Genomic DNA, 23721 nt, shown 5'->3' on the forward strand with positions numbered 1-23721 from the left:
GCGAAAGCCTGCTCCCTGCTATTGACAATACGGTCAAATGACATTTGGAATTCATTAATCTTTAATAGCTGACCTTTAATTCTAATAAGCAGCAGTTTATACATAGGATATGTTTACCGAAAGATTAAAAAGTCACTAAAAGGGTAGCTTTTAGATGGAAAGAGAAGATATGGAAGCTGTTTGAAATTTAAACGGAGTACCCTACAGAGAATTTCAAGTTCTTGCTGCCTTCACTAAGAGAACAGCGGTAATGGCCAGTACTGGGGTTTCCAGCCACACAGGACAAGAATCCTTTTCCTTTTAATGCTTCAGGATAATATAACTTAAAAAAAATAGAATAAAAATCAGGCCTTATTCCAGTTAGGAATATAACGTTATGTGCTTCGGTAAATGAAAAAAAAAAAGGTGTGATTATTTAAGCAAACTTATCTTCACAAATAAACGTAAGTTCAATTCTACATACTCTAAAAGTCAGTATACCTGCAAACTTAAAATAGTTAGTTCAGAAAGACAAAAGGGACATCCGTGAAATGTTTACTTTGCAAAACCTCTATGGAAAGAGGAGGACTGTGTCTCAGAGAAGGCTCACTGGAAACCAAGCAGTGGCTCTGTCCCATCTCACTCAGACTCGCACCATTCACACTGCTGGAACTAAAAAAAGTCACCTTACCTTCTCACCTCTGGTCTTCGAATCTTCTTTTTCCTTCTTTCTTGCCGCTGTGATAAACTCATTAAACAAGGCCTCTCGATCTTTCATCTTTTCAATTGCCTTGAACCTCGAGTCTTTAGCATGCTTGGCTGCAAATTCACTAAAAGTAGTTCTGCAACAAAACGGCAAGTGAACTCATTTGGCAGAGCTGTCTTTGCTGGCAAGCAGGTTATACTTCTTCTGCCAGAATACATGCCAGAGCACAATTTCAAAAAAAAAAAAGAAAAAAAAAAGGCAACATCCTACGGTCTCACTACAGAGGTGCTTGATCAATGAACTATATAGAAAGGAGTCAGGTTTAGGCACACACATGAAAGGTATTGTTAGAGGGGGAGTTTGTTTGTTTGTTTGAATACAGCTACCTGCAGAAAGTGCAGGTGTAGGAAGAGGGATTATAATGCAACTTGAAGAAGAAATGAAAAAAAACTCAGTTGTCTACAAAAATCTTCTTTTTTTGGGTTAGCAGTTCAGCCACCAGTCTGTCCAGGTATTTCACAGCTGTGAAACTGAAAATTTTACATGCATTCACTTGCAGCCAAACCATGCTAAGAGTTCACCAAGAAAATCATCTTTTGGTATTAGTCACAATAGAACACTGGCTGACTCAGTATTTCCTCCTACTGTGAACATTGTTTAGCCTAATCTTAAAACGCACGGAGTTGAAAATATTTTAAACACAATAGGCAGATGCAGCAGTACCGGGCTTTCAACCCATTATCCCCGTAGCATTTCCCTGACCATTCTCTCACCTCCAGGGCCAGATTCCAATCTGTGCAGTAGATATAGTACTGCCACTTACCTCGAAAAAAACCACTACTGTGCTTTTTCCAAGCTCTGATGCAAATCTGGCCCCAAGAATACGTGAGACACTTATAATCATACGAATGTTTTCATCACAGCATGGAAATAATTAGACTTGGAAAATCCAGCCTACTGTTGCTGTAGGGTAAATTGAAACAAGAAGAGAATTTGGTAGCTTATTCAAAAAGATTAGAAAGTGAATGTACAGCTATATTGAAGAACAAGAGCTGTTTAAAAGAAGTGGAGCACAAACTCTTGAGCATGTTGGACTGAGACAGATGATAAAAAAACCAGTCTGGCACTCACAGAAGTACAGCAATATCTTTAGACAAACACTGAAACCAGAAGACAAAGGATAAGATTAAACAAGACAGCATTTCAGCTGGAACTCTCTTTCCCACCCCAACCCACAATGAGATAAGAGTCAGTCCCAATACGACACATCGGAGATATCCTGGAAGCTGAGGATACTAAAGCTAACGTAATAGTCCATATGTTAGTCTCTGAATTATATATTAAACTTATTACTGATGAACTTTTCCTTAAAACATTTCCATGCCTCCATTCTTCCCAGCCTAGTCCTGACAAAACTGCTACCCTTATTAAATGAGCAGACAGGTGTTGTAAACCAGAGTTATTAATCAGATTTGAAGTAATTCAGAAGTTAACGTAACACTGGCTTCCACCAGATTTCCAAAACGGGTCACTGAAAAAAAATTAACGAGTTATTTCACTGTAAAAGAATTAATGCCAGATAAGCCAAGAGATGCTGAAAGAGAACACTTTAGAGCTCATCTGGTGACATAAGCACGTATTTCATGACCTCTACGTGAGAAAGCTGTGAAACAAACAATTCTAGCAATAAAGTCTTGACTGTTAGTACATTCACTGTCATCCCCTCACTATGATCACTGTAAGTAGGTCTGAATGTAAGGGGTATGTAATAATTTCTACATTAAAGCAACCAGAACATTCTATCACATTACTATTAACATACTTTGTAACCAGAAAACATCCCTTCAGCCCCCTCCAAACTGAAGAATCCTCCCCAGTACTTCTCAGAGACAACTAATCTTAAGAAACAGGGTTACTGAAGAAAACTTGTGGTGGTCCATGAGACCTTTCTCACACTCTGGATAGCATGCTGGGGATAGCTTCAAAATGACTTAAAATATGCAAATCATTATAAATCATAAGTTCTACTATTTCATGGGTTAGGTGAATACAAGCAGGCAAAAGATTTCACCAATATCTGATGATTTTTCTCCTCTCCGCCCATTTTGAAAGAGGTTAATCTACCTAATACCACCCAACATACTTGGTTCTAACAGAGCTTACGCATAAAACCAGGAAAGAAGCTCCTACCTTGGATTAATCTTTGCTTCTTCCATCATTTTCTTGAAATCCTCCTTGGCCTGCATTATTTTGTTTTTCTTCTCCTTGCGCTCTTCTTCTGCTCGGGTTTTCACATACTGATCAAATACCTACAGAAAAACCAGTCACCAACATAAAACATACAAACCTGAAGCCACAGAAGCGCTAGGTGAGCAGGAGGAAAAATCCCATTTTTTTTCCTTTTCTCCTATTTCCTTTCCCCTCACCAGAGAGCCAACATAGATGAGGCAGAAAGAAAGGTTAAGGACTCTCTGTATTTGAATATGCAAATAATTTCAATCTGCTGAACATGTAGTTACTGTCCGTAAATGTAATCTGAGACCTGTGAAGAAGCTTCTTATGCATTCATGTCACATTAACATTTTTCTGGGTCGTAAGTTTAGAACAGCAGCAACTTCCTGTATTCTTGAAGTTTTCCACTTCCCGACGTCTCTTTGAAGAAAAGCTTCAGGAGTGAGAACTTGCTCAATAATAAAATTGGGCTTTAGTTTTTCCCCTCCAACCACTTTTTTTTTTTTAAATAACTAGATAAATTATTCATTACACCAATATTTTGAGGAGACACTGGTGAGTATCACCATTTCATTTGGGTTTTGGGAGCTCTCTGGACGGGTACAGCTTTCACTGTGTTAAAATATTAGATCTTCCAACCACAGGAAAAATAAAAACTATCAACTCACTTCTGTTCTTGCTGGCTTGTTTCCAGACAAGCCCTAATCATAAAAAAAATCCCTTGCAACAGCGATTAGTCTGGAAGGCTAGCAGGAACAAAAATAGCAGACTGAGGATTTAGGTAAAGTCTGTAGCACCTGTGTCTGGATGGGGTGTGAATTCGACTTCTCTTTTACCTGTTTTCTTTCTTTCGGGTTGAGAAGTAAGTATCGAGGATCAAAAACTATCTTGTGTAGCTCTTTCTCCCATGTTGAAAAAGCAGAGACCTTTAATTAAAAAAAGTCAAGTTTTAACTGATGGTCAAATTTCATCAAGTATACAGAAATTGTACAGTTTTGCTTGAAAACTATAGGACATCTGATGAAAAGAGGGAAACAAACTCATCCTGAAGTTTTTGCCACTAATAGTTGACAGAAGCCGCCATAGCAAGTTTCAGCACTAACTGGATGTGAAAACTTCTAAATAATAATACACACGTAATTACCACTACTGTTTGACATTAAAAAAAAAAAAAAGTACATCAGGAGAAAGCCTTGAGATTCTGTGTTCCCAGATCCCGTGCCTGCCCGATACCTTTTCTAAGTGTTATGAGTGTAAACAGTTCCGCTACAAAAGAGATTGATTTAAACACGTTTGAGCTCATCTTAAATAAGCTTTATTAAAACTAACCGGTAAAATCCAGTTACTGAAAATAAATGAGAGCTGCATAGGCAGCTGGAACCACTTCCATTTTTTTTAAAGTTATATTCTAATAGCCTAATTTATCTATCAAAACTGATTTCAAATTTAGTTAACGAAACCAAAAAGTCTTTGATTTAAAGATAAGAATGTACAGACTACCGTGGAACTAACTGCTTTTCTCATGTAGGAATGTTTCCAAAAACATTACGGATGCATCCAGTTTGTGTGTTGTACTTAATTTTCAATGGCAGCTTTCAATTAGGTAATTACTTAACTTGGAAAAAAGTTTGAAAAAAAACCCTGTCTTGATACTGTTTAATTTCAGTTACTTAGAAATCAGAATTTTGCTATAATTGTAACATTCTTTGAAATACGGAGTCTTGTACCATGCATCCATTAATCAGAGCAAGGATGTTTTCCTTACATAAAGGACCACAAGTTCTGAATTCACTAAGGATTGAGACCTCTGCCTGAACCTCCCCCTCCCTCTCTCCCCTCCTCACACACACACACTGATTTCTCTGACCCCTCTTTCTAGAAGCATGTCCTTGAATTGTTTCATCCGAGCCTCCAGAGGGACAATGGCTCTCTCTCGAGCGGCTTTAATTTCAGCTTCCATAGCAGCCTCCTTCTCTGAATCAATATCTTTGTTATCATCTTTCCTGAAAAAAAAATAAACATACAGTATAACTTGAGAAGTAATACATCAACGCTGCAGGTTAGAAACTGCACTGATTATTTCAGAAGTGCAGGCTTACAAATCATGGCAGCCATTCTTTGAGATCGGGATATGAACGCTTTCATACGGAAAGAGCTCAGGCACCAAGGTGTTCTCAATAATTTCAGTGCCAAACGACGCCAAGAAGTTCGCGCACTCTAGCTGTGTTCAATGGTCTCGCCAGATGGGCAACAGATTTTACATTAACTGCACTAAGTTTCTCATCTCCTGTTCAAGACCACGAAGCCCTGTGAGAAGACTACGGCTAAGGCAGTTAGTTCAAACTGAGAACACCTTACAATCATTACAACAGAAAGCGCTGTCACACGATACGTTCATTCATACATCAAAGCATTTCTGGGAAAAAGTGTGCTGCTTATTGATTTATGATTACGAAGACCAAATGCGCTTCATCCCAAACAAACTCAAAGCCCTAATTGCTAACAACTTTATGATCATCCCTGAGAGTACACAGTAACAAATAAAATGTTAAAACTACTTCTAAAACAGTGTGTGCAAATTGCCTCTGAGTGAAGCGACGTATATCACTTCCAATAGGCAAAACAGACCAAAAGGCTGAACAAAAATCTTAAACCTTTTAATAGAGTGAGAACAGAGTAATCGCTATGAAAATCTAGATGCCTGAATTTTTTGGCAGCAAAACCTCGTGCACAGAAATTAACAAGCTAGATAAACAAGCAACAGAAGGAAACTCTTTAAACGGCACTCAAAAAAACCCTTGGATTGACCAACGAGTACCATTTATTTCTGTGATTTCCAAAGGAGAGATTATTTCCTCTATGCATGAATTTCAACTATCTCAGAGAAATACTTGAGCTGCTAAAGTAAAATAGCAGAAAGCTGACGATTGTGTTCACCAGTCCCATCAGATACCGTTCTACTCTGCTGAATACAACAGTACACACACTGCTCAGATGAAAAACTTTAGTTATTTTATCTACACAGACTGCTTAGTATTGAAAAAGCAAACCTACTTGCGCTTTTTAATTTTAATAGGCTCATCTTCATTCGCTTCCTCTGTAGATTCATGCTCTTCTCTAACTGTAAGAGAATTCAATAATACTTTAGATTTTATATTTATAAAAACTTCATAATTTACAAAAGAAGACTTGTGCAAAAACAGAGGACTGTGTGCAGCAATAACGTATTCTGTCAAAGGAAGACATACGGTTTTCAGTTGCTTTCAGAATAATGTTATTGGAACTTGGTGGCAGAACTAACAGACTTGTGGCCAACTTTGGATTTAAAATGACAAATGCTGACCTCTTATTTCCAGGGGAAAAAAACCTCAGGCTAAACAGTCTAATGAAGCACATTTGGATCTTCTGATTACCTACTTGCACTTTGCTCTCCTCCGACTACCAAGTGCACATGTCATCCCCGGATCATTTACTAGAACTCATGCCAGAAAGAAGTCTCATCTCAGCAGCCTCTTGAACGTTCTCTGCTCTTGGCAGCTGTTTTCAAAACTGTATTCCAGTTGATGTTCTCTAAGTTAAATCCTCTTATGTGAGAGCCCATTCGTACATTATGATTAATCTTTTCTGGACCCCAAATTCCTCTTGCTTATAAAACAAACACAGTCCCTTTTTAGTCGGTAAAAACTGTTGGGTTTTTTTCAGCCTGTTGGCATTTTGAAAAAAAATGAACCTTGTTAGTATCTACTTTCTTCAACAGACTGTTTTTTTTCCAAAGGACTCTATAAATCTGCATTTCCACCAGTCTTCTTAAATTCCAAAGCTATATATATATTTTAATATTCCCTTACATTGCTCTCACATATTTAAATGTTACTAGCTTTGGAAAGCAACACAAAATAAGTGATAAGTTACATTCAGGCTTCTTAAGAAGGCAGTAAGTTTGCTCTTACTAAGTTTTTTTCCTTCTTCCATTCCTTTTTTGTGAGGAGGTTCTTGAATAATTTTGTCCACGTCGGCTCTTCCAATTAGGTCATCTGGTCGGTCCCACATAGAAAGACGAGTGGTAGGGTTATAGAAGAACACACGCTCGTCACCAGTCCACACCACACACCTAGAAATAACAGCAGACAGGGAGCCCTGTGTCATCTCGGTCGTTGTTCATTCTGCGTACTGTGACCATATCCAAAGAACAAAGCAAACACGAGGGGGACAGACCAATGCAGGTTATAGTTACTGCACAGCTACCAGACACTCCCACTGTCCAAATGGGATACTGAATTATTGCTTTTCTCTGCTAGCAGATTTAAAATGAAATTTTAAAATTGCTTTTTATCAGGAGCTGCAGGATACTCAGTTCTCTAGGAAAACGGTTTAGACAGCTGAATCAAGATTTCGGGATAAAACGTACCTCATCTCTTCAATGCCCCACAAAATATGAGAAAAAGCAATGATCCTGCCAGAATTTTTTAAATGATGGGATGAAAGAACCACAGAGATAATGTGAAGGCAGACAGTTTTAAATATCAAACATTAATAAAGAAGCATCGATGGCTAAATTGCAAAAATTAAACCAATATCCCTTGCCCATCAGCAGGATTTTTACCTTGATCATCTAAACACACAAAGATGATGTACGCATATTATAGCAAGAGCAACTTCCTCACGACGTTATACACATGGGCACCTGACGAGTATCTATGCCAAGTAACAAACAAAAAGAAGCTTGTTCTGGCCAGCAGCCAATTCATTACCCAAGGCATAAGGGCAAAAGAAGTCCAAGATATTTTTTTTTTTGGCCAGGATTTCATACCAGATCAGGAGGAATCAGTGGCAGGTGAAGGGGACTGGGATACCAAATCTATACTGGTAATGTACCTCTATCAGGCTGCGGTTAGCCTGTGGCAGAAAGGCTATACACCACCACTGAACAGCACGAGTACCGGCACAGTGCGAACTGCGTCGGCTGGAGGAATCCGCTGTTATTTGAGACAGAAGCATACCAAGAACAGGATCTGCACATGCTATGACTTGTTCCAACTACCCCGCAACCTTCCTGGTGGCTACAGCAAACGGCGTGTCAGTCCCGCAGTAGAGGCCGTAGGGCAAACCGTCACCTACCATGGGGTTCCTGGAATAGGAGTGGTTGCAACTGGCTTGGCCTTCTGAGCCGCTTTTTCTTCTTCAGTCATTTCTTCCTCTTTTGGCTCCTCAAGGAAAAAACAAGTTAAAGGCTTCAGGCAATGACAGCTAGCTAATTATGTATTATAAAGTAACTAACTTGTTTTTAACAAGCAAATGTATTTTAAAACAATGCTAACAAACAGCTCACAATTGCACTTCATCCATGCTTAAAACAGAAGCATTGGAATTTCAACAGTAACTGCTATTCAAAAATCTCAATTCAGAAAACCTCTGTTTACTTAAGTTCTGACTTCAATGAAACCTTATTTAAATGCCTTCCAAGATCCGCGTGAATTCTGATTCAAAGCCTGAGTACAGGGGTAAGGGTGTAGTTTCTCACAAAGAAATTTTGATTTATTCTTAAAATTAATTTACTTGAAAATGACATGGAGTATGAAACAGTCAAAAATTTGCAATAACCTTTGTAGCATAAATAAGCAAACTAGCAACTACCACAAAAGTAAACAGGGTAGAGTGGTAATAAAAAACAGCAACTGAATTCTGTGCTTTTGCCTAACGAGGTACATTGAAATTCACAGAAATCAGTATAAAAGCTTTAATTTTTATTCAAACACCTTAGCATCTTCAAGAACTATGCTTTCTCAGCATGACAAAATGCCCTACAAGAAAAGTGTGTAAACACTACAGACATTTTCTATAATGCATGTTCTTAACAGGCTAAACTTATCAGTTATGGCACATGGAGAACGTGTAAGTTTTGTTTCAGAAGTGTTCAAAATAAAGGAGTAGAGACATAAAGAAAAAGCTACTAATTGAAAGATTTCGAACATTCAGGACAAGTTTCATTTTTCCGAACACCTTAAAATCAGCGAGAGAACATCATGTCTATGTAATCCGCTAACATTTTCCACGTTCTTACTAATTTCTTAACTCACATACTCTGCATTTTTCTTTTAAATGTCCCTTTTTCCTTATGTAAAAAAGTTAATAAAAAAAAAAAAGGAAAAAATAAGCTATGAGTCCAAAAAGGAAGGCTTTCAAAATCACCCCAGGAATTTAAGAACTCAAATTACTAACCATGTCTGCTGTCAATATGCCTGGTCTACAGATGCATCCACACCTGTAGGATGTAGGATTCAAAATGGCGATACTGACTATTTGGTTGCAAGGTCTTTTACCTCCTTTATAAGTTCTTTTATAGGTTCTTCTTTTGGCTCTTCTTCTTCGGTCTCCATTGGTAAAGGCTCCTCCGTAGGTTCTTTAATTGGCTCTTTGATCTTCTCTTCCATTTTTTCTAAATAAAGATAGAACTTTCCTTAGTATTATTAGGAAACTACTCTAGAACCACGGCAAGCTTATTTTTATCAGTATGATTTTCCAAGCACAACAGCAAAACAAAACTTATTTTTAATGTATTTTCACCACTTTCTGTCCTTCTTGGGTTTTACAGTTTCTGCTTATAAAGATGCGATTACCACCTGTACCGAGATCTACTGGGGACTAGAAAATGAAATATTGTACGGCAGCCTATTATATGAAAAAGCCAACTGAAGTGTACCAACAGAAACAGCTGAAACACCAATAAAAATATCAACCAACAGTTGCAACCAAGAGTGCAATACTGAAGACAACTTTCAGATTTGAAATGCTGTTGGCAAAAACTAAACATCGGAGAGAATTCATGCAGAATCATCTGAGGATTGCTCTGCACCCATTTAAAAAAAATTATAAAATGTATAATCTTTACTCAGCAAAACTAGTATCTGCTGTCTTCAACGGTTTCACCGCAGTAGAGAGACCTATTATTTAAACCTGAATTATTAGAAAGAAGGTATTCAACTAGCTAACTGTGTAAGTGTTCTGGATTTGTCTAAACAGATTTCTTGTAACTGAAAAATTCAACAGACAAGTAGAACCATTTGCACCCAACTGGATTCGTTTTCCTAAAAGACTTTACAAACTGAAAAAAGGCCACAGGATTTTTGCCCCTTCTTCCTTATTTACAATAAAAGAACACCTTCCCTCCAATATAACAGCAGCTGTGGATATAACGTGGACTCAAACAAGCACAAGTCACAGAATATGACTAGAATATGACTTCGGGATGTGGACAGGTGGAGAGAATTTAATTTTTCTTCATATTCCAAATATGTTTATATATCTAGTTTTTGAAGATGTGAAATTTAGCCTTTCAACAATCTTCGTTCTTCCCTGGTTTACAGTCTTTAGAATACCCGAGTTGTCCTCTCACTTTCTATTTTTCTGCAATCAGGATCTTCTCAAACACGTGAGTACGTAAAGTACTTACTTTCCACTGGAGTGGAAACACACATTTACCCAAGCGTCACAGGATTTGGAAGCAACTCTAGAACCAAATACTCTTACAATACGCTGGGAAACAAAGAGACTAGAACTTTCAGACCCAAGACCAATTCAAATAAATACTTATAATCAGGATTTCAAAATATTCTTAAGGGAGACAAGGGATTAGAAATATTCTCTTTCACATTTTCAAACCATTAGTGGTCTAAGCAATTTTGCCTACTATACAGCTGTATTAAAAAAAAAAAGTACCTTTCTCTTTCAGTTCTTGGGGTTTTTCCCATGTTGACTCCAAAGTCCTGTTGTTATAATAGTAAGTCTTTCCATCTGCTGTTTTGTACTCTGTCCACTCAGAGACTGCTGTTGCTCCAGCCAACGTAGCCGGGGAAGCGGCAATAGCGACCTGAGGATGGATCATGGGGACGATGGGAGGGGCCATGCCTGGCAAGACACCTGGACACAGATGGAAAAAACAAAGCAAAAAGAAAAAAAGAAAAGGAAAGAAGACAGTAAGTGACCATGAGCTACCCAAGAACCAAAACCTAGCACTTTACTGACTTAATTTACAAATTATCAACCTATATAAATAAATACAAACATTGTTTTCAAAATTAAGTTGAAAAGCAATGCCTTGCTACTAGATTTCCTTCCTGTGCTTTACGATCATATTACAATGCCCATATTACCAGGCAAATTAGATGGCTTTTTATTTTAATTAGAGTAATGTGTAATTTTGCACAGCACAAAGCTTGTTAGTTTTCAGACATCTGCTTTAATACTTCAAAATTAAGTGCTCTGTTTATTAAAACAATCTTAATTATTTGCTACAGAGATCTAATAATTTAAAAAAAAAAAATCTACTCCACTGTTTAATTATGCTGTTGTTTTAAGAGATATTGCCACTGCTCTTGAAAAAAGACAACAGCGGCTTGAATTTGAGCCACATAATACAGACTGGAATTCTGGTAAATCTTAAATCCTGACTTTAAAAAAGTTAACATTAATTCTGAGCCTTGGATATAAACTGATGAGAATGAAATAATATCAGCTTGCGCCATTGTTTTCTTTAGTACTGCAGACTGATTGGAAAAAACATTTTATTCACATCCTAAAGCAAAATGGCAAGTAAATATCCAAAGATAAGAAAGCCAGAATGCTACATTATCCTATTACTTCTCTACTCATCCACCAAAATGGATATACTGAACATATTTGGAATGACAAGTTCTAGAAAAACAAGTTGGATAGGGCTGGAACTACAAGATCATAATTTTGAGCCTTTAACGTTATATGAAAAAGTCTATCTTTTTCAATAATGGAAAAGCTCACATTACACATTGCCATAAAGTATTCTCAGTAAGTGACTTTTCTTAAATCCACAATTTGAAAAATGAAAATTTATACTAAGACGCACATACACGCACACCAACATGCGAGCACAGTCATGTCACTATACATGTGGAAGTAGGAAAAACAAAAATCCACACACAAGAAACTAGTAACTAAGAAGTATGGGCATGGAGAGATTCACAGTTATTACAGAACTCAATGATTACAGAAAACTGTACTGTTTTTTTTTTTATAAAATAAGCTAAAACTAACAGTTATTTGGGAAAGTTATTTCCTGGCCAAATATGATATTTGCATTTATACTGGTTTTGAAAACAAAGTATAGCTACTCATTCAATTGGGGAAGCAAATAAATAAATAAAAGATAAACAACAACATTCACTACCATGCCAACTTACAGACAAAACGAACTAAGATGGTTTTGAAAATTACCGGTCTTGGTGGTAGCGACTGTCTTTACATACGGGCAGCTGACTATTTGCATCATTGCTACACCTGTAAAACGGATAAGCAAGCATGTTGGAAAGCTGCCATTGTACGTCAGCTACCACTGGGAGTCTGGATGCTACGGACTTCCTGCTACAATTTGGAATGCCATTCTCAGCTGGCAAAGAGAGCGCCTCCCGGCAAGAAAATGCGAGTTATTTTTGCTCCAACATTTCATGCCAGATCAAATATAAAACTAATTTTAAGATGCAGCAACAGTTTCTGCCTACATTAAAACAGCTGTTTCGCAAATTATGGGGATGTCATTAAAAAGTATTTCAGTGAAGACTCAGGGGTTTAAGTTCATCCAAGGGGGCACTCAGCTCTCCGTGCAGGGCAGCACCACGGGAAAACGTCCCACCGGCGCCGCTGCCTTCCATGGACAGCCCTTGCTCAGACCCATCAGGGGAGCAGCAGCAAAGCGAAATAAACGGTCTCGGCTATTTTCGGTCTGCTGCTGCATTTAGAAAGCAGCGGTAAGAGTTGAAGGACAGATTTAAACTGGTCAGACTAGCGAAGCGTGGCAGGGTGAAAGCCAAGTTCAACCCCGAGGGAAGGCTGAGGCTGCGAGGGTCAGGAGGGAACGGCTGGAGGCAGAAGAAGGGTGGGGGGAATAAAAGCAAGGAAGCTGCAAACAGAGGTACACAAAGCTGCACTAGGCCAGCGGCAGCGAACACTTTACTTTTCATTATCAAGAATGTCACGAGCTGAAAAACGCTCTCAAGGCAGCAAAACGAGCCCTCAAAAAGGCATCACCATGCACTGTTCTGCTCTCCAGCTCACGGAGGAATGACAGGGAAGTGTGTAATCCTCTGCAATTAGATGCAAAATTCAGGAGGAAATTAGACAGTGGCCAGGGAACACATTTCCAAAAACCCCTTCATTTTAGGGTGTAGAAGGAAACTAGAAGTTCTCTCTACATTGGTCCATTCCTTTTTGAGGGCCTTCCCCTTAAATGGTTTCAGGTCCACCATCTGAGGTGGAAATCCGCCAGCGCAAAGTGAAATTAAACCCCTGTGTTTATAACCAAAGTAATTTCTATTTTTCTTCATTAAAGATCCAGTATTGAAAGCATACAAAAGTACTGCCAATTTATTTTTAAAAATTCTTTGAGATTACAATTGTGACGTTCTTTAACAATAATTTCAATAAAAGAATCCAAAACTAGTTTTGAAAAAAAAAATATGAATTGAGACACAAAGACATTGACTCAAACAGCACTGAATGAAGTCTTTGTCTAAATTTGGGGGGGAGTATCATGTTACATACTTGAAAATTAATCTGAAAATTCGTTTTGTTAAGGAAGTTACAGCATGTCTTAAAACTGGGTCAGTATAAATAATGCCATCTGCGGGATCACTGAAATTAGAGATACTGCAGCGCAGATAAGACTTAGCAAATACCCAAGCTGTGTCCTCCGCCAAGTTCATTCTCAAACATACAACTAACTTTTAACGTATGAATTAAGAGAAAGCAGACTTACTTTTTAAGATCTGAGATTACGAGATATCACTAATCAACTCTTCCATTGTTCCGTCTTACTATAGTATAATACAGAGATTAACTTTGAAATCACTTGACAATGGTATTGTTCAGCTCTGCCTCTGTAACTTGAAAGCAATCTGGCTGATATTGTATCGAGTGCTGAAAGCCTCAAATATCTAAACAGTATAACTTTGTACGCCTTTTTGACTTCACCTTATACTGCTATGATGTCATTTTGACTTCTCTTTAGTTTCTTGTTGCTGCAAAGTATTTTAAAGGTTTTGCTTACTTTTACAGTGTTTATAAACCGTTACAACCAACTCAAGCCATAATTAACTGAAAGAAGCAGACTGATTTTATTCTGTAATCCGGCAAAATGATGAATTAGACTTGTTAGTGGAAGCACACACTTTACTGCTAGATAACCTTGCTAGGTACTGCGGGTTCCACCCAAAAGGCTCATCTCACTGCGAGAACAGGAGAAGAGGCCAGATCTAAGACTTGTTACCAGGGAAGTTTTGAAAAAAATAATTTTCAAAAATGAGTTTAAGAAGAAGATCAATGTTGTTGCTCTGTCTTTCCTTCTGTATTGCACTACTCACAAAACTTTTTGACTGAGAGCTCACGAAGAAATCCAACCCAAGCACACACGCCGGGGTACCCCCTTCCACTGGCACTCTACCACTTTGACCATCCACTTTTCACCTGACAGTTCATGCTTGAGTAGATGATATATCCTTCAAAGGTGTGTAAGGACCCTTCACTCTATGCTGATCCCTTGCTGGGATGTCAGAAATTGCAGGTAAGGACATTCAGCTGACCATGGTTAAGGCTTCCCCTTTTCATTGTTCTTCCAAACCTCACAAATATACATCATCAGAATTCTCCCTTTATCCTTTATCCATTTTTCATTCAGCCTTGAATATCATGTTCACAATAGTATTTTTTTCCTGTCCTAAAACCATGAGTACTACAGTGCAATTTCCTTTTCGAGCAAATTACAGATTAAAGTAGCTTTGCTCAGTTATTTTAGAAGACTATCCTAAAAGCAGAGGCAATTAAAAGTTGGTCTCTTAGTCAGTAGAACTAATACCCATTTTAACTACTCTGATGCTTATATCCTTTATCAAAGAAGTGTTATAAAGGATTACTTTTCATCCAGCCAGTTCGATGGAAGGTAAAGGCCTCCCTTCATATGCACTGCACCAGTGCATTAAAGGACAGCACAGAAGAAGCCATCTCACTCAGCTTGTACAGAGAGTCAAAAACTATGAGGATGCTGCTCAGAGCTGCTTCTTTGTAATTCTTAATTGGAAAATAACTTGTATCCAATAAAACTGCACTCTCAAACCATCCTTTGCAACAGAAAATCACAGCTCTTGGTACACATTCAGCGCTAGTGCACACTGAAGAAAAACATTAAATACTTTGGTACCAGGAGAGGAACTCAACCGTATCCATGCGAACTGACACATGGTACCGAAGCAACAAGTGGTTTTAGTGACCCCTTAGGAGGGCCTCTGCAGCAATTACAAACCGCAAGCGAGTCCAGTTTTCCAGCCTAAAATTACTTCTGTAAGTGTCTAAATATTTTATAAAAATGAAAGAAAATACGCGTTGCCCAGGAACCAGTGGGCTGCCGTCTAAGATTTCTTCTCAATGGTCTTTACATCTGAAGCCTATAATACCCTCGCATCTTGAATACCTTCATTGTGGTCCTCAGTTTAAACCTCAACATTTTGTGTAAGCATTCCACATCATAATTGATAGTTTGAAACCGAGAGAATTGGAAACACCTATCATCATTCAGGGGTCATACAGCTGAATGGCAATTTTTCCTGCTTATAAATATATTATTTTCTTTTAATTTCTTTCAGATATAATCCATGTCCTAATAATTATTTATGCACGAGAGTTAAGGTCTAAATCAAGCAAGTAGAAAAAAATTATAGCAATATTGCAATTAGTAAAATATAGCGCTACAATATTCTCACATATGGATTCTGTCCAGAAGCTCACTTTTTTTTAAAATAGGATGACCAGATAGCCATGTGCCATGAGATTAAGTGTTTAGTATAATTCTTTTATTTTCCTATCATCTAAAAGAAAAATGTTTACATGTTTAAATGCAGCTGTTTTCTGATATGTATATCAAAGAACTAGATGTCGAAAAAATTTCACGTTCTGTGTTAATTAAAAAGTCTGTCTGCTAACCCTGAATTCTTTCAAAAATACTCTGAGTGGAGAGGATTCAGGCAAGTTCCGTACACAGTGGACACATGAGTGCAAACAAATTGACAACATGGACATGTAGCGGACAAGACAATTACAGTTCGCCAATTTACCTGGAAGTGGAATAGGCATGCCAGGAAGGGGGACACGAAATGGAGGTACCATTACTGGTGGAAAAGCAGGAATTGCTGCAGTTGGTTGAGGTACTGCATGAGGAACTGCAGGAGGCAATGTCTGTGGGACTGGCTGGGGTACAGTCTGCACAGGTGTAGCAGAAGGAGCAGAGGTTGAAACACTGACTGATGGTGTGGCAACTGAAACACCCGAACTCGGGGTCTGGTCTTGTGTGGTAGGTGCTGATAAAAAAACACAAAGAACACCTTGTATCTTAGACACTGCAATATATTTGCTGCAAACATACTGGCTCTCTGTTTCCCAACAGACACTATAGAAGCAGATATGCTTAGATATAACCAGCAGGAAGACACTCTTGGACAAAAAATCCTTTGCCATCTCTGTAAGGTTAAATATTCACAAAGAAAGTCAATTTCAAATTTTACTGTGTCCCATTCTTTACACCTAACAAGTCTCTACGGCAATAGCAAGGGTGTAGCAAAGGACAAATATAACCTCTGCATCCCTGGTCAGAAAAATAGAAAGGGAATGTTACAGAGAGTTTCAAACGGAAAACGGTTGCTCTTAAGTTAAATGAACACAGGTTCTGCTTTTTAACAATAACGGCAGCAGCATGTGCATGACAACAGTCTGTCTAAGACTATGCTTATTAAGCTATGATCCAAGAATACAAAAACGTCAAACAAAAAAATGTATAAATAAGCAAGGAAAAGAAAAGTACTTTTGTTCAGAAGCTGCAAGAACTTTCTTGGTCTTCGGTGCCTCCCAGTGGGAAAATACACTCTAGCATTCAATTCCATAATCCTTGCACCATGACTGAAATCAGTGCTTAATCGAGAATAAACAGCGCTGTGTGTTAAAGCACTGGCAAACAGGAATTAGAGATGTGACTGATTAAACTCATGGACCAGCCTTGCAAATTTACACTGTAAGATTTGGTGGAGGGAAAGAGAAACTGTTGTAAAAAAAAGCTAATTAAAAAAAAAAAAAAAAGGAAACACGCACCAACTTATGCCCATATTATATACATGGGCGTACTGTGCATTTTCTTCAGTATTCAATGACTACCAGAGGCATTCCCAATAACATACCAGTATTAAAATATTTAAATACAGATTTTTGATCTGTTGTTAAGTGTTTCAGAAAGGTTGAAAGTTCTTAGCACTGCCTAAAATTTAGGGAAACAGAGCAGACAGTCAGTATGCAATTCGTTTAAAGGCCTAAGTCAAATCAGTACCAGACAAGAATGAAGCTCAGCCAGAAGTCCCAGTTTTTTTACAGGCCAAGTCTGAGAGTTATGAAAGTAATTTAAATGATAAAATTTTATCACCTAGGCACAGACACCAACAGTAACAGTTCTTGAAAGCAAAGACAAAGTTTAGCAGGTAGAACAGGTAGAAGTGGAACAGACTCTCAGCGTTGGATATTAGGAGATTTTGCTTGAGAGAAGGTGCAGAAAGCGCTATTCCAAAAGTAGGATCAGTCCTCAAAAGCCTGGCGTTAGGCCAGAAGCTAACATTCACCTCCTGCCCGATTCTTGTTACTCAGCAAAATGGTTAGAGTAGACCATATTTCAACACAGCAGCCGAACACAGTACTAAGTTACCTTTCAAATTAAATAAAAGCCCTAAAATGCTTTCAGCGATACAAATTCTTTGCTACTCCAATGATCTGTCCTCCCTCCAGTGTTAAAAGCGTAACTTGAGTGTTACCTAAATCTGACTTCCTTTCATACACAGACCCCTAAAGTTTTGTTTAAGTGGTGAGTTAAGCTTGACTTGTCTCGCCTGTTACAGAAAAAAGATGAAATAATTCCAGGGGATGCAAGTACACACTACAGCTGGAGTGAAAGCAGTCCAGCAATTGCTCATCTCCTGCATACTCTTCGGCCTAATCCAGTGCACGCATTTTTGCCAGCGCAGCTACAATGATCAAGACTGTCTAACAACAGGATTTCCGATCAGCATAAACGCTGTGCTTTCAGCAGCCCTGCATGTAGACAGTGACACTGACCAAACTGCTCCTTAACAAGCGCACTTTGTTTCATTCTTGCTAGGTGATCTCACTCTTTGTTTGCTGGTGACACACTCATGTGCAAATAGTACACAAGATACATCTCTACGTAGATGCTCTGCACTAGAGGCACTTTGTTAGCACAGATATGCCAAAGTATACTATAAATCAGACTATTTGTATTATATGTAGATACTATGCCTAAATATGCATTACGTGCCTGCTGCATAAATTCAGTCCCCTTTCCTCAAGATTCCCTCAGTGGGCAAACCCTTAAAAGCAAAGGCTCAGCCCACGTAAACAGCAGTAATCCTCAGACTATTATTCGAAGGTCATGAGTGAACAATAATGGCTCTAAGGACTTTCTTTTTCTTCTTTTGTGGAACTCTAGCAAATGGGAACTCAGAGGTTTAGTCAGAAGAACACGCTAATGAAAGTAATAGACTAGAAGAAGCTCTACTCTGCAATTCACCCAGGCACAGCACTGGAAGCGCCAGCCTCCTCAAGCACCAGACGCCACTTTGGAAACAAAGAGCAAATTGCTACAACTATAACTCCTACCCCAGATTAACTTTTCTTGAGATACTTTTAAAAATAATTTAGCTTTATCTCTTGTCAAAAGGAAATGGATGCATAATAGCTTTGAGATAACGTGGTAACAGCAGAAGAAAAATATACAAAGACCTAAAGAAAAAGGGTTGCATATTGATCTAGTGTTACTCTCCTGAAGTAACTCTTTCAGATTGGGGGAAAAAAACCAGAAGGTTCGCATGCAAGGTTCTTTTGGATTAAATACTGTACTTTAAACTCACACTCCACTCTACGTTGAAACAACTTCTTCCTGGATACCAAGTTTTTGCTGCAGCATTTCCCCAAAGCAGCATCCCCACCATCTGCTCCCCACCATCGCAAAGCTGGAGAAAACCTCAGTTACTCACTGGAAATCGTCTGTGAAACTGAAGTGGCTGTGGTTGTGGTAGAGGTTGTGGAGGACTGAGTACTCGAGGACGTGGATGGAGATGCTGCAGATGCAGGACTACTGGTGGTCGGCGTTGAGGCACCTACTGCTTGTGCCTGGGCTTGCGCCTGGGCCTGCGCAGCCAGCATCGGCGTCAGCTCTGATTGCTGAATAACTTTGACCCCATCTGGCTTAGTCCACGCTGACTCACGTGTACGCGCATTATAGAAATACACCTACAATTTAAGAATGTCACCATCAAACAACGGCTTATTTGGAGAAGGAGCATGTATAAATGGTTCAGTTCCTCCTGTTTTAAGAACTATTTAAGAATAAGAGGATAGACAAGAGCATGGGATTTTACCACAGTGCAAGACTGTGTATGACAACATGCTCACAACAGCAGTAAACACCTATTACTGCATTGTTTCTGATAACCATCTTACCTTGCCATCTGGAGTTTTGTTTTCTACCCATATCTCTTCTGCTGGGGGCATTGCCGGTGTTCCAGGGGCAGTGACAGGTGGCATTCCCGGAGGGAACATCATACCAGGAGGTGGTGGCATGCTACCCATGGGAGGAGGCATAAATGGTGGTCTCTAAAGGCACATAATAACAATAAAAATAATGATAATATAACAATTTTCAAGCAGAGTTTTCCTTTATTAGAGCACCAACAGACAGTACAACCATAGTAGGGTTAACTCTAACTGTCTTGAGAACTTCTTTCACAGTCTAATGCTACCAGCTCAGAGAATGCGCTTCCTGACAAGCTGCCACCTATGGTGGAACAGCTGCAGTAAGCATTTCACTTCTGAGATGCTAACATAAATGCAAAGAATCAGAAAAAAAAGTGGCATGAAAAGAGGTGGGTGAGAGAAAACTCCTCTCCTGAAAAGGTGAAAATATCCCAATGCAAAAAAAAGAATGGAAGAACTGCTCCTGAATAACTGCCACTCAGACATCCCCTGCTGTGAATCAAATGTAAGCAGTTACACAATGACACTCCCAGTGAAAAAAACATATAAAAAAAACCCAAAATCAAATTACATTTTCATTATTGCATCATCATAAGAAATGCAGGCCTGCCCTGCACACCACTGTTACCTGAAAGCCTGCTTTCTAAATCAAGGTACCTTAAGGTATTTTATTCTACTTGCTTATTTGAACTGTTCTGAAATTTTCTGTGCATAACATGTATAGTGAATACTTCCAGATAAAAAAAGACAGTCGACAAAATCCACCAAGTTCTTTAACTTATTCTGCATACACCTACAACTGACCTAATTATCTCCATCACTCCAGTTCTAATTGAACTTGTGATACAAAAGATTTCCTCTTCACAAAGGCAATGCCCAGACAGCTCTGCACTCATAACTGACAGGCTCGAGAGTGAAACGCACAGATGCAGGAACACGAGGGCTTTGCTGAAGCCAGGATGTGTGCAGGAAACCCAGTGTGACAGAAACAAACAAAAAAAGCCATTAGGGTAACTACAGCCTTTCCCTCCTTCTTATTTCTTCTCCACAGCTCCTCCATCTGGCCACGAGATGATCTTTCTCTTTACGGCTCTACAACCTGTAAGAAGAATCCAGTAGAGCTCATTTTTTTGCCTGCTGCTGCTGCTTTCTGAAAAAAAAGGAGGGGGGCGGGGAGGGAGAGGTTAGACTGTTCCAGAGCAGTCCTGGGAGTGAGGAGGGGATGCCTGGATCCACAACACCCTTCAGCTCCACTCCAAGCACACCTTCTCCTCCGTTTCTACAACGGAACCTTTCAAAATTGTATCCCACTTGCACCAGAATCAGGATGAGGAGCTAAAAACCAAACATTCGGTGCAAAGCAGAGCACAGTGCTGACACGGCATGAAAAATTTAGTCATGTTTGGTGCATGGATTCCATGTGTGGTAACGAGTTGTAGAAGACATGCTTACTGCACGGCATGATAAAAGAGCAATGATGTAACAGCTGAGAGCTGAAGCACATTCAGAATCTAAATCACATAAATCAAAGAGACATCAGCAGCTAGGCTTGGGGCTTCAGATTAACTCTGGCTGACTACTGAAACTGCAAGAAGGAAGGAAGCAAGGTCCCATTCTCCCCTCTCAGGCTGAGTTCCACTGCACACTCCACTACTCTTTCTGGCTTCAGAGCTTTCAAACTCATGCATGGGCACACGAATATCAACACCAAAAGGGAAAACAGGATCATAAAGCACCAGAACAAAGGCGCAGTAGGTGGAAAGAGTCTTAAATAAACTTAAGATGAGCATGAAAACATATCATAGAATGAGGCCCCTAGTACTGCCTGGAAGGAATAGAAAAGATAATGTTCCACAAGGTGAGTGGGACCGTTCACATGCCTCAAATGTACTGTTTCAGTCTTCAATTCCACAGGACTTTTGTTCAGCTGGGAATGTTTCAGTGAAATGAATAGCTACTTCACACCTCCCTGAGCAGTCCAAGTTCTAACACCACAATTTATGTTCAAGAGGACAGAGAGAAAACTGCTACAGAAAACATGTACTGGTTTCTTCCTGAAATCTTGTGCTTGGGATGATGATTACACACAAAATTAAACTATAGTTTGATGTTAGTTTATTTCAGATGAAGTCCAGCTTAAGCCCTCACTCCTGCCCTTGCTGCATCTTTGCTTCCTCTCATACCACTCCCTCCGTTTCCCACAAAGCTGTCCGCAGAGCTACACAGTGAACCAACCTGCATTAAGAGTGATGTGGAAAAAAGCTCCCATAGCCCTGCTGCCAAAAACCATATGCAAAGCAGGGCTTAAAATACCATGAAATAAGAACATGCTGACATGGGCCTTTCCATCGTGCCCACATCCCTACATTTTAGAATAAATTTCACACCACTAAAGTTTTCACTATACTATTACAATTAGTGGATTTAAACCATTATTTATAAACCACATAGTACTATTCACCTCCTTAAAGGCCCGCCTTGCAGTCCCACATAGTAATTACACTGCCCTAATAGCACTGTACTCCTACAATGCTATTAAAACAATACATTTCTTATTCCCAAAAGTGTTGTACCTTTCAAACTGTCAGTCTTTAAAAGTAGGCAAAAGAACTTAAACATATATCATCATGAAATACAGACAGAAATCTACCTTACTTGAGCCCAACTGGGTCATACTATCCCTGTAGGTGCTAGGAATGCTGTAAGTTTAAAAAAACAAAACGAAACACAACAACAATAAACATAAGATAAAGAACATTCTCCCTCTGCCAACACTAAATATGTCACCACAAGGGCCACCTGCAGTTGCTCCAGTCAAATACCGAGACTGCTCTTAGTCTTTTCTCCAGATGTTAAGTTTTCCTTTGTTAGGGTGTTGACAATTTCTGGTGCATTACGAATGATGCATCCTCCTGAACATGGTGCTGAGACAACACACGCCTCCTCGCTGATTATACACTTACTTCTTAGAACTGCTACCTGCCCACTTAACCAGTCCCTTGGTGACCAGTAATAATAAACTACGACAGCGATGGCAGGTGTGGCTCGTGCTGGAACCCACACAGAATTCAGCTGCACCTTCCCTGTCAGTCTGTGTGCGCGTCCACCATTACCTTGCTAAGCGGAGACAGGCAGAGTGAAGGTAACCCTCGAAGGCTGATGTGCACTTCACATGTTTGCTTTGAGGTGTTCAGAAATCCGAGCACAGCCAAATCCTGCATTCTACACGGCCACAGGGCACCAACACAGTCAGGTTTTATCAAAGACTCTTTTGGTGAGCATATCCTAACTGCATAATTGATTAATTTAGAATGGCCTCAGGGAACTGAACAGAAGTTGCGTTTACATACCACAGGTATGCATTAGTTTTATAACACCATGCACGAGCATTATGTTTTTGTCACGACCTGCTATTTTTTTATCCATTTTAATGTCGCTTATCTTATTAATTCTACATGTGAAAACAAACAAGAAAAATCCCTAAATCCCAACTCAACAAACCAAGAGAATCTCCCACTTTACCTGCAAATGCGGAGGTCCCATTGGTGGAGGAATCCCTCCTGGAGGTGGCATCGGAGGCATGTTTGGATCAAACGGAGGACGTCCGAAAGGGGGGCGAGGTGGTGGAGGAGGACCTCGCATCATGCCAAAAGGTGGAGGTGGTCGCATGAGAGGCGGTGGGCCTCTCATGACTGCGTTTGGTGGGGGAGCAGGGCCACGGAATCTCAGTGCTTGCTGCTGAGCCATTCTGTGGATAAGGCCAAAGGGAAACAAAGTTTGTTTCAGTTTGCTGCTTAGCTGTAGGAAAATCAATTCTTACAATAAACAAGGAAAAACCCTAATAAAAATCAAAAGGGTGTGGAAAAAATGCCAAGTTTGAATAAACAAATTAAGCGTGCAACTACTTCAATAGTTTTTTCCCCTTTGCAACTCAAGTTCATTAGTCCTCAATTGTTAATTTTTACTTATGGAAATGGATAACCCACAGCTGGGATCAGGGCAGGCAGGCATTGCAGAACCACATCCAGATCTGCCAAAGCTCCTTCAACACGACCTGCAACTCTGATTCCTGTCTGTACATACGTCCTAGACTTCTCAAGCAACGTCTGTCAATCATGCCAAGGGTTTTAATTATTCTCTAGCATGAGTGTCTGTCGGGACTACCTACATCCTTCGCATTTGTGACCTACGGTAGGATCTAA

At 39.4% G+C, this 23721-nt stretch overlaps 1 protein-coding gene across 1 annotated transcript in view; it reads right to left on the reverse strand.

Moving 5' to 3' along the window:
* Window positions 1–23266, reverse strand: part of TCERG1 (transcription elongation regulator 1) — a 32635-nt gene extending 9369 nt beyond the window's left edge. The window contains exons 1-14 of the mRNA XM_009880907.1: window positions 23042–23266; window positions 19487–19639; window positions 19021–19276; window positions 16048–16290; window positions 12164–12226; window positions 10634–10834; window positions 9238–9353; window positions 8036–8124; window positions 6868–7028; window positions 5972–6038; window positions 4785–4920; window positions 3754–3843; window positions 2876–2994; window positions 671–821 (exon numbers count right to left, since the gene is read on the reverse strand). Of these exons, the coding sequence (XP_009879209.1) occupies window positions 671–821; window positions 2876–2994; window positions 3754–3843; window positions 4785–4920; window positions 5972–6038; window positions 6868–7028; window positions 8036–8124; window positions 9238–9353; window positions 10634–10834; window positions 12164–12226; window positions 16048–16290; window positions 19021–19276; window positions 19487–19639; window positions 23042–23266 (2070 nt within the window). The remainder of the gene's footprint in view (window positions 1–670; window positions 822–2875; window positions 2995–3753; window positions 3844–4784; window positions 4921–5971; window positions 6039–6867; window positions 7029–8035; window positions 8125–9237; window positions 9354–10633; window positions 10835–12163; window positions 12227–16047; window positions 16291–19020; window positions 19277–19486; window positions 19640–23041) is intronic.
* Between the last annotated feature and the right edge of the window lie 455 nt (window positions 23267–23721).

Source organism: Charadrius vociferus, unplaced genomic scaffold (assembly GCF_000708025.1).
Source record: "Charadrius vociferus isolate BGI_N301 unplaced genomic scaffold, ASM70802v2 scaffold53, whole genome shotgun sequence".
Taxonomy (NCBI): domain Eukaryota; kingdom Metazoa; phylum Chordata; class Aves; order Charadriiformes; family Charadriidae; genus Charadrius; species Charadrius vociferus.